The sequence below is a fragment of the Palaemon carinicauda genome, chromosome 26 (genome assembly GCF_036898095.1).
Source record: "Palaemon carinicauda isolate YSFRI2023 chromosome 26, ASM3689809v2, whole genome shotgun sequence".
In the NCBI taxonomy this organism is placed as follows: domain Eukaryota; kingdom Metazoa; phylum Arthropoda; class Malacostraca; order Decapoda; family Palaemonidae; genus Palaemon; species Palaemon carinicauda.
In genome coordinates this window covers 57,675,369-57,686,733 of record NC_090750.1, presented here as the reverse complement: position 1 = coordinate 57,686,733, position 11,365 = coordinate 57,675,369, and the positions used below count along the sequence as shown (strand labels likewise).

Genomic DNA, 11,365 nt, shown 5'->3' with positions numbered 1-11,365 from the left:
AAAACTAGCAAGAGCTATGCTTCATTCCATTTTCTTTCCTAAATAAGAAATAAAAAACGAAATACTCCGCAAATTTCTTGTATATTGCCAAGGAGATTCCATATATAGTTATTACCTTTTGCCCTCCTTTTATTAAGAAATATTGTATTCCCCTTTTACAATTTTATGTTTTCTAAGGATGAAAACAAACTAGATGACGATAATTCTTTTGATTTATATTGTAAGATAAAGAATAATTTAGTATTTCGCATTTCTTAGTCATTAAAATTTAAATAATTCTTGCATATTAATCAAATTTCGTCCCAATAACCATCCATCCTTTGACCTTTCATATCAATTTGCAAGAGCTCTCTCTCTCTCTCTCTCTCTCTCTCTCTCTCTCTCTCTCTCTCTCTCTCTCTCTCTCTCATTGAGAAGTTAAAAGGTAGTGAGACTTAATGAAGAGGCTAGCTAAGTCAACCTAATAGGTTAAATATTATAGAAAGTATTGAAATATAGGTCAATGAACATCTATTGAACAAGATGATTAAGAAACATAATTTGGGGAGCATAAATGTCATAGAATTTAGGTTATTAAAAGGCTAGATATGAACTCGAATATATTATCCCAGTAGGGACTAGTGTATATAGGTTAATAGAAGTATAAAATATAGAATATGAATGTATAGGAGGAATCAATAATATATCATGAAAGATTGGTGAAATAAAGTTAAGTCCAACTCATTAGATATTTGTAAATGAAAACGTACTCTTGAATAAAGTAAGTATATTAAAGGTTATAAGGTCAGGTTGATATCATGCGTTTAATGGAAGCAATTACTTTTTATTATGTTGGTAATGTTTTGGTAAATAGAAATAGCTATGGCAGGTATTAGAACTTTTATTGATTTTTTTATGATTAACTAAAGATCTATTATATGAAATAATAGAATCAAAATGGTGTGTGACCTCTTATTGATATCATAAAGGATCTCTTGTTGATATTGAGTTTTAGAAGGCGACTCCAGCAAATAACTGATTACTGAAAAAAACTTAGGCAGAGAACAGCGAAGTTAGATGAATATTTTTAATTTCTTGTGTCAATAAAACTTTAGGATAAAGTGTTTCTGTTTAGGGAAGAACAGTTTAGAATCACGTAATCATAAAGATAAAAGTGGTTTTGTGATTATTTATAAAATAGATGGGATATAAGCTAGAGGCATTTCAATGGCCACTCTAACCTAAAGAAGCTCCTATTTTTTCCATTTAAAGACTAACTCTCTCTCTCTCTCTCTCTCTCTCTCTCTCTCTCTCTCTCTCTCTCTCTCTCTCTCTCTCTCTCTCTCTCTCTCTCTCTCCACTACATGAATATTCCTTGAAGAATAACATGCTAATTGTTTAAAGTAATGGGATATTTTTTACATATTTTCCAATAAGGTTGAATTATGAAGTTCTCTTTTAAATTAACCTGATGCTCCCCTCCAATTTCAGAGCTCCCACTCCCCATCCTTGATCCTTCCTTATCCCTAAATTTGGAAATGTTATAAAAAAAGAAAAAAAAAAAAAAAACAGACACTCTCCTCATATGGCTGATGAGTCTCCCACTGGCCCCCTCCTCTTTGAGCATCAGCGTTTGCCATTTTATTCCTCACTATAAAATGGGCTAAAGGGTCCATGAGGTAGATCCTGGTCTTAACTAGATTAATCACTTGTTCTTTTAGACTGTTATTTTATTCTCCATATACATAACTTGTTCATTCTTTTACTGGTGTCTTGGGAGCTGTAGCTCAATCTTTTTGCTTGAATTTATTGTACTTGTCAAAAGCTGAGAGACTGTATTAGTAAACATGTTGGATCTTAGTCATCTTGTTAATCCAGCTGTCTTGTCAGTATAGGTTTTATCCTGACGGCTAAAGTCATGAAAAACTTTAGGCTTTATTATGCCATTATTAACCTGCTCAAAAGCCTCAAAATCTTTAACTTTGTAATGTTTTATCAGATTTTAGAGTCTGATGTTTCAAAATGTTTAAGAAGCTTACATTGTGGGAGGTTATAATGTCAAATGTACAGGTTTTAGTACTATCATTTTCATTTATAGCAAAGTTATAAGCACTTGTGTCAATGACAAACATATCAGATTTTTAATGAATTGCGTAATTAATGTAAGTAGTGAAAAGTCTATCTAATGTAAAAGGATTGTGATTCAATGTGCCCCAGACATGTTTATGATCTTTTTGAAGTTAATGTGTAAATCGGTGGTAATTGTTATTTACAATTTTTTCATAAAAACTTCAAGTTCGAGTATAATCAAAATGTTTAAAGATTAATGATAAGTAAACTTAACGTAAGTGTTTCAAGGAATTTGGTAAGAGGGTCATTTTGAAGTCTCGCATTTCAGAGCTTTCTATTATGGCGAGATACCTTGGCTCTCTGAAAAGGTGCACAGCTCGGTTCATAAACTCCATTTTGTCTCTTGTTTCCTCTCGTTTGTGCCCATGACATAAAGGAGGGATAAATAACGCTTTAATCATTCTTAGATATATTGTGTAATAAGTTTTCGAAAAGAAGGGTTTAAAAACTGCTTTATTATGAAGAATAGGTTTTTAAATTGTTGACAAAGAATCTTGCTAGGTTTGTGGGTTTATGGCAAACATTTTCTTATTTACTTTCATCGGTGAAAGTATAAAAGTTCCTTTTCCAAAAAATTCCTTTTTTTACGTAAATTCATAAACTGAGTTTTAAAGATGCATTTTTTTTTCTGGTTGAAGCCATGCTGATGTGCAGAAAATATTACTGTCTTTAAATAGTATCCTTTTTATGGCAATTCATAATATTGAAAGAAACACAGTTTACACCTTCAAAGCTATAGAAATTGGAATACCATTTTAAAAAGTTCATTAATGCCCGAAATAAAGATCATTCTCATCCGCTTTATTCCCTTTTTTTAATTCATCAACTATCTTTTTGGTTCGATATATTGACAATGTGTATAAATTGTAAGATTATTAGATTATACATTAAAGCATAGGCAGATTCATACCTGTCATTTTTTTAGTAGCCATTTTAGCTTTTGTTCGTTTATTAGATTGTCTGACCTATTGGTCAGTCTCCCTCTTAATTCATTTAATAAGTAGTATCAATTTATCTTATTTGAAACTAGCGAGAAATTTTATTAGAACTGTAATAATCAAAATACCTCACACTCAAAATGCGAATAACAAACATTACTCCTTAATTTTAATGGATATTTTATGATAAAAGAAACTAATGAAATGAGAAATTTACAAATTGTCATATTGAAAGAAGGTACAATTCAAGATGTTACAGTACAATATTATAGGTTATGTCTTTTGATGCCTCTTGAGATTTAAATCTTGTCAAAAAACGAAATACCCATTACTGACCTTGTAAGTAATTATATCTGACCCCACATCCTTCGAGGTTACCATTAGTTTTCTTGTTTGCCCTTAGGATCTTTTTAGCTCAGTCAAGTTAGATTAGTTTGAGTAATCAATGGAGAATTACAAGATTAGATGAAAAATATTTGATAGAGCTTCGAAGGTAATAAGAATAAAATACGGATAATTGGATACTGTATAACAAAGCTACATTAGTGTTACTTTTTTGTTCCACGGCGCAGTGGAATAGGGTAACCCCCCCCCTCTCTCTCCTCTCTCTCTCTCTCTCTCTCTCTCTCTCTCTCTCTCTCTCTCTCTCTCTCTCTTTCTCTCTTTCTCTCTCTCTCTCAAATCAAAAGTGGGTAGCACCATCAGTGCACAAGTTTATCCGTCCTTTCTTGACTTCAACTTTACCTCCTCCTTTCTTGACTTCAACTTTACCTCCTCCTTTCTCCACTTCAACTTTACTTCGTCCTTTCTTGGCTCCATCTTTACCTCCTCCTTTATTGACTTCAACTTTACCTCCTCCTTTCTTGACTTCAACTTTATCTCCTCCTTTCTTGACTTCAACTTTACCTTCTCCTTTCTTGACTTCAACTTCACCTCCTCCTTTCTTCACTTCAACTTTACTTCGTCCTTTCTTGGCTTCATCTTTACCTCCTCCTTTATTGACTTCAACTTTACCTCCTCCTTTCTTGACTTCAACTTTACCTCCTCCTTTCTTGACTTCAACTTTACCTCCTCCTTTCTTGACTTCAACTTTACCTCCTCCTTTCTTGACTTCAACTTTACCTCCTCCTTTCTTGACTTCAACTTCACCTCCTCCTTTCTTCACTTCAACTTTACTTCGTCCTTTCTTGGCTTCATCTTTACTTCCTCCTTTATTGACTTCAACTTTACCTCCTCTTTTCTTGACTTCAACTTTACCTCCTCCTTTCTTGACTTCAACTTTACCTCCTCCTTTCTTGACTTCAACTTTACCTCCTCCTTTCTTCACTTCAACTTTACCTCCTCCTCTTTTGACTTCAACTTTACCTCGTCCTTTCATGGCTTCAACTTTACCTCCTCCTTTCTTGACTTCATTATTACCGTCTAATCTCTTATAAATTTTACTTAAATGTGTACCTGTGTGGTTTTCCCCCTTTGCACTTTTGAACTAAATGAACTCACAGACCCATTCGCTGGGTTATATTTCCAAATTAAATCCACATTCACCCTTGAAAAACGCTAAGCATGTGATTCCTCTTCGGATGATTTTATTGGTAAAAATCTTAATAGTTTATAAGCCACTTTTGCTCTCTAATGCGGCTATTTATTGCACATCAGTATAGCAAAAGGATTAAAACCTAGTTTATTTTTATCCTTGATACCAGTGTCTTGTTTAATTGTGATGAAAATCTGGCAAATATTGAATGTTGGGACTTTGTGTCATAATAGTTCTATGGATTCCACTGCAAGGAATGAGGGATTGTTGTATTAGAATTAAGTAATTATTGTGAGATTCTTATGAAGAACTTCAGTCATTCTTTTAGCTATTTCCCTCCAATAATATCATTTCCGAAGCTGTACAAAGACAGTCAGGTTTTTTGTCAGTATTTCCTCAAAGAAGTCAGACATAAAGGATTTTAGTCACAGCCTTTTTTTTGTAGATGGGTTCGAAATAGGCTTACAGATTTTTCGTGTAGAATTTTAGTGAGTTTGGATTGTCAAGTAGCTTCTGAAGAATTTATATTTAACTATGTGAAGAGGTAAAAAATGTCTATCCCTTTAGTAAGTACAACACTCAGTCAGTCAGCTATTTGGCAAGCTTCAAACTAGAGTTTTCTTCAAAAAAAAAAAAAAAATATTCTTTATTTGAGATTATAGAATCCTCAGCTTCAGTAAGCAGAGCATATAAAAAGATTGCTATGTGAAGTTTTCCATAAAGTCCGCATTATAATCCCAAATTTGCATTAAAGAAAATCACTCGAAATTATAGTGTTTGCATAGATATCATAGATTTCATAAGATAATTATGTTTTTAACTAGAAAGTCTAGTTTTTTTTATATAAATTTATATAAAAATCTTTGAATAGCGAATATTTTTTTTCATTTTAGAGTTTTGAGATAACAATAATGTGATTTTCTAAAATGTCTATGGAAAAAAAATCAGTCTTCATAAAGTTGCCGAGAAATGAGAGAGAAAATAATTTATCTTTTTGTTCATAGGGATTTAAATTTGATGCCTCCCTCTTTACTAAAGAATATTTTCCTAACCATAATTAACTTTTATATAATTTATAATTACTGGTCCTGTGTTTCTCTATTATAAAATCTTAATTTTTTCGTTTATTCTGAATTAAAACGTAATGAATTAATTATTATTCAATGTCATCATCTTGTTGAACTAGCGAGTATAATATATAATTATGTATAAATTTAAAGTTATATGTACCTTCGTTGGTATTTTTTTTTTTTTTTTTTTTTTACTGCCGTGCATTGAAAAGTATTTGCGAATTCAGGGACGTTCATAGTTCAAAGAATAGTAAAATTATATCTCTTATTTGATATCTGTTCATATTGTGCTTGTTTTAATAGAGAATATCGTATTCGGCAAATGTGATCTGTCTCTTGAGTCTGAACTCATTCTAGTAACTTTAAAAAAGGCATTTTAAACTTCATTTCAAGTTTAGTAACTTTAAAAAAGGCATTTTAAACTTCATTTTAAGTTTAGTAACTTTAAAAAAGGCATTTTAAACTTCATTTCAAGTTTAGTAACTTTAAAAAAGGCATTTTAAACTTCATTTTAAGTTTAGTAACTTTAAAAAAGGCATTTTAAACTTCATTTCAAGTTTAGTAACTCTAAAAAAGGCATTTTAATCTTCATTTCAAATTTAGTTAACCTGAACTCTGATAAAGTAAAAAATCAAGAATCAAATTATTTTATTTGCTGTTCATCTTGTGCTTGTTTTGATAGAGAATATCGTATTCGGCAAACGTGATCTCCATTTGTCTATTGCTTGTGTCTTAGCTTATTCTGTTAACTTTAAAAGAAAGGCATTTAGAACTTAAATTTCAAGTTTAGTTAACCTAAAGTCTATCAAAGTTAAAAATCGAACGTATCAAATTATTCTAAGTACTAATAAAAGCTTGGTCATTACTATTTTGACCGTAACTTATATAAGTTAATAAGGACGTGCGTAAAATACATAATGAATAATAGAATATACCTTAATAAAGGAAAATTATATGCTCGTGATAATATTTTTTAATTACTAAAAAGTTTTTTCATAATTATGTTGACCATAACTTGTAGTTATATATTAAGTTAACAGGACCTGCATAAAATACGTCGTAATCATAGGCTTTGATGATTGGCTGAGGAAGGGAATATATGCTACTGATGGTATAGTAAGGATTATGAGCAAAGGATAGTATAGTTGGAGATAATAAGATGAGGATAGTATTATGAATAGTTATAAGATGATGATGGCATATCAAAGTATTATGTGTTCAAGATAGTATACTGTAGTGGGGGATAATAAGCCGAGATGTTATTTAATGAGCTTGACTTTATCTAATTCTAATAGTAGGCCTATCCTATATAACAGAAAAGCATTTCTAGGAGTATTGTTAATTTTGGGTATTTGTTATAGGCCTAAGTTTGCTATTAGGAGTTATATCAAATTAAAATAATGTATCTCAAACTGTAGGTAAATATGCCATTAGAACCTTGTTTCATAAAACATGCTTCTCTGTATATTAAATGAAAGCCATTTTTAATAGGATATTTCATTTAATCAAGGTTATGTAAAGTCTATATTGTATGCCCAATTGATAAGAATGGTGTAGCTACCTTTAGAAAGTATCTAGGTCAGTATATGAAAACTTTATTACACAGCTAAAGTGATTTAGGTGTCCACGTGTAAGATGAATGCGTACTTCGGTCCGATCTGACTGTCTGCTGGGAGGAGTAGCAAGGATGGCCAGGGCAGTAGTCTTGCACGGCTCTTCTCTTTTACCTGACTCAATCGTGTGCATTAAAAGGGGCGAGACAGGGAGGCACCATGGCATTTGTGGATCTTGTCTGCTTTTGAGTAAGCTTCAGATGTCTGTAGTAATGGATTGTTCTGAAATGGCACAAAGGACTGAAAAATTACTCATTTTACTTCATTTAAATGTTTGAATTTGTTTCAATTCTAGAAATATTAATGATTTTTTTCTTGCTTGAGTGTATAATTTCATGTCGTTAAAGAATTAGCGTAACTATAATCGTCGATTTCTGCTTTTTAATAATGTAAATAATGATATAAATGTCTTACCAATTAACTTCAGAAGACCTCCTAACCATTCCATGAAGTCTTTGAATTGCAATCCTCATATCATTGTTTGTAAAATTATCAATAAAAAGAAAAAAAAAAAAAAAGGAAAAGGAAAGCATTCAAGGGCCTAGTAACATTGCTTCGTCAGTAGAAAACTTTGCATTCAGTTTCTCGTTACTAGGTGGGAAAGGGGTTGGCCTTGGTGGGCTTTCCTTTTTCCTCCTTTTTTATTAATAATTTTATCATTCTATTAGACAAAGCACTACTTACATAATCACACAATCATGGAATATGTAACCTAAATTGCTGAGCTTCAAACGCACCTAAAATTCAGAAAGAAAGAAAATGGGTAGTATCTGTATTCAAAGAAAACGAATCTGCTCACCATAATGTATGAAGGGTGACTCACCTAAGTCATTCTTAGGCGAATCGTGAGCTTTATTCATGGCAAGAGTTAAGTTTTCTTTGAATCTAGGGCGTTTAAAGCTTTCAGAATATTGGGTTGCTGGAATTTTATATATATTTCATTAACTTTTAGTGCTTTTATTTTGATATAACTAAACTTATTACTCTGAAACCTGTCTACGTTTGGCACTAAATCTTCTACAATAAAAGTTTTTTCACGAATTTCCAAGTTTCCTTCAGCCATATTGTGTTAATTTGAAGCTTTCAAGTACATTCATAGGTATATTTTCGTACCTAAAACTCCAATTCAATAGCTTCAACATTAGATGAGAGTGTTTTGAGGAATAACTAATGGGATAAAAAGTCCATTATAATCATGACTTTAGTCAGGAAAAAAAAACCTAGTTGACAGACAGCTGGAATAAGAAGTGGTCTTTGGTCCAACATGATATACCGAGGTACAGTTCGGCCATCTTGACTTTGTACTTTATATTCATAAAACACTGGTACTGCTGCTCTCAATACTACAGTAGGGGGGGGGGGGTGAAGAAACTCTGTATATGGGAGATGAATAACAGTCCAAAAGGACGAGTGACTAGTTAGGAAAGAGGACTACTTCACGAGTCTTTAAGCTCATTTTTTGTTGGGAATAAGGCATTTTCTGGTACTTGAAGGGGTAGGGGGCCGCTTAAGGAGAATACTCGGTCATATGAGGTTTAGTTAGGGAGAATACTCTTAGACATTGCATTTTCCTTTTTTTATTTTTTTTTTCGTTTTCTTTATATTACCAGGGAAACTAATTTAAAGATTGTAATACCTTTCACTTGCATTTTATTTCCGACTTCAATATTTTACAATGTTTAAATAAGATGAAAATATCAGTTTAAATTAAATATTTTTTCAAGGTATACTAAAATATATCCATCACAAAATATGAGAATTTTTTTTTTTTTTTTTTTTTTTTTTTTTTTTTTGTAATAGATGCTACTTAAGGACTATTGCACAAGAATAATTGGTAAAGACTTGAATACTCTCAAGATACAAGAGCAAGGGTCCTGGATATTAATTTATGGCAAAAAAGTGATTTCTTAATACTAAAGGTAAAACTACCTATATCAAATAAGCAAAAACAGATGAGCCAGAATTTGAATGCTAGTTGTTAGTTGGGCATTACCGACTGCTTTTATCATATAGGCTCATTATAGTCAGACCCCGAGAAAGGTTTTGTTCATGATATCAATTAAAAGATATTTGAAGGTTTTGTTCATGATATCAATTAAAAGATATTTGAATAGTTATTTTGACATTACCTCCTTCATAACAGAAATCGAACGTCCTCACTTGGGCAATCCTCAGGTTTAGCAAAGGGGTTTAGTTCTTAATATCTCCCATAAGAAATGGTAAAGCCAGAGATTCTGTTCGTTTTCAAAATCGAAGTTAAGTAAACCAGTCTTACATGATATAGCTCACCTATGAAAACTTGGGTTCAGTAAACTATTTCTAGAACATCCTTATTTGACATCTCGTTGCATTCGTATCAACATTACTAACAATGAGCCTGTGTAAATCAAATTATGCTTTTTAGGAAATAGCTTACTGAACAAAGATCGTTCAATGTCAATCCCTCTTATATAAGACAAGTCTTACCTTTGTATCTCAGTTTAGAAAATTGAACAAAATCTTCGGCTTCAGAATTTCTTATGGATTAAATTAAGTGATAAACCATCTTGGCTTTACCCCAGGATTCCCCAACTTACGACGTTCCATTTCTATTATGTAGTAGATTCCATTAGCTATTCATATACGTTGTACTCAGTATCATGAATACACACTTTACAGCTCTGACTATAATGAATCTAGGATAAGAATACAGTAGTCAACAATGCCCATACAACTAACCACTGTCTACCAAATGCTGGACCATCTACTTTTACTTCAATACGTGTAGTTATACCATTAACAGTTGTATGCCACTTATTTTACATAAATTGATACTCAGGACGCTTGCTCTTTTATCTTTAAGTACTTTTGTCCATACAAATTTTTCTTATGTAATTAACATGAGTAGCGTCTATTATTTACAACAAAATAATTTACACAATCACTAACCAATGTACAGTTATGATTTATATAATCATCTTTTACCTAAAATTTTAATGATTAACATTTGTATCTAATAAAATCACAAATGACAAAACAGTATTTATTTGTATATAAAAAGCAACTGGTTTTAAGCTTTTGATATCTACTTAATTGCCATTTTCAATTCACCTCCTACTTATATGAAGTTAATTTTTAGATATGAAAAGCAATTATACCTATAAAACTATTTGATGTTTAAGATATCTATATTTCTAATACAATTTTAAAAATCTACTTGCCATTTTCAATTCACTTCCTATTTATATGAAGTTAAAATTATCAGATTTGCAAAGCAATTCTACCTATAAAACTTTTTGATGTTTAAGATATCTATACTTCTAATACAATTTTAAAATTCAACTACAATGCAACCCTTCAATCTCTTTAAATGTTATTTCCTGACTAACTTTTAAAGTAGAATACTCCTTCAAAATGATACCTTGGTATGAATCTCTCGGGAACTCGCCAGATTGTTATAAGAAACCCATAATCTATGAGCTTCCCTGTTGGTAATTATAACTCCCTCTCCTTGTCCTAAATAATTGATCAAGACTTGATTACTTTCTTAGCTCCTTACGTGCAATTCCTGCCTTCATACACCCATTACGTTTAGCCTACGTATAAAGACCCAGATGTGTCTGAGCATTCTCTTTACAAAATAGTAATCTTGAACCTTTCATTAAGTATAACTACTCATTTAAGTCTTTCTGGAATAAACTTTAATTTTTATAGGAAAACCACTTTTAGAACATCTACTTTAAGCAAGAAATATTCAGTGAATGATTTCCTCCTCTTAAGACTACTACTAAAATCTAATCACTTTTCCTTTCACAAAACCTTTTAATATAAAACTTTAGTAAAATGCTACACACTATACCTGTTACTAGCTATTTTGACAATATCCTAAAGTACGAAGCAGCTAATAACATAATTTTAGAGATTATGCACAGCTTAAAACCAGTAGATAAGAGATTTTATCCTTGTAATAGCAATTTTTTCATTCTGTTTTGTTACATAAATACCTGTACACTGGATAGACAAATAAATGAATAGGAACTTTTACTGCAAACAAGCATTTTGAAAGTTATATGTCACCAGAATAATTAAAATATTGATATTTTTGGAAAAGATCAATTAAAA

The 11,365-nt window shown here is 31.4% G+C and overlaps 1 protein-coding gene across 1 annotated transcript; it reads right to left on the bottom strand.

Annotated features, from left to right (window-relative positions):
* Positions 1-3,729: 3,729 nt before the first annotated feature.
* On the bottom strand, positions 3,730-4,425 carry LOC137619928 (uncharacterized). Its single transcript, XM_068350210.1, has one exon. It carries the CDS (start codon positions 4,423-4,425, stop codon positions 3,730-3,732), a length of 696 nt encoding a protein of 231 aa, XP_068206311.1.
* Between the last annotated feature and the right edge of the window lie 6,940 nt (positions 4,426-11,365).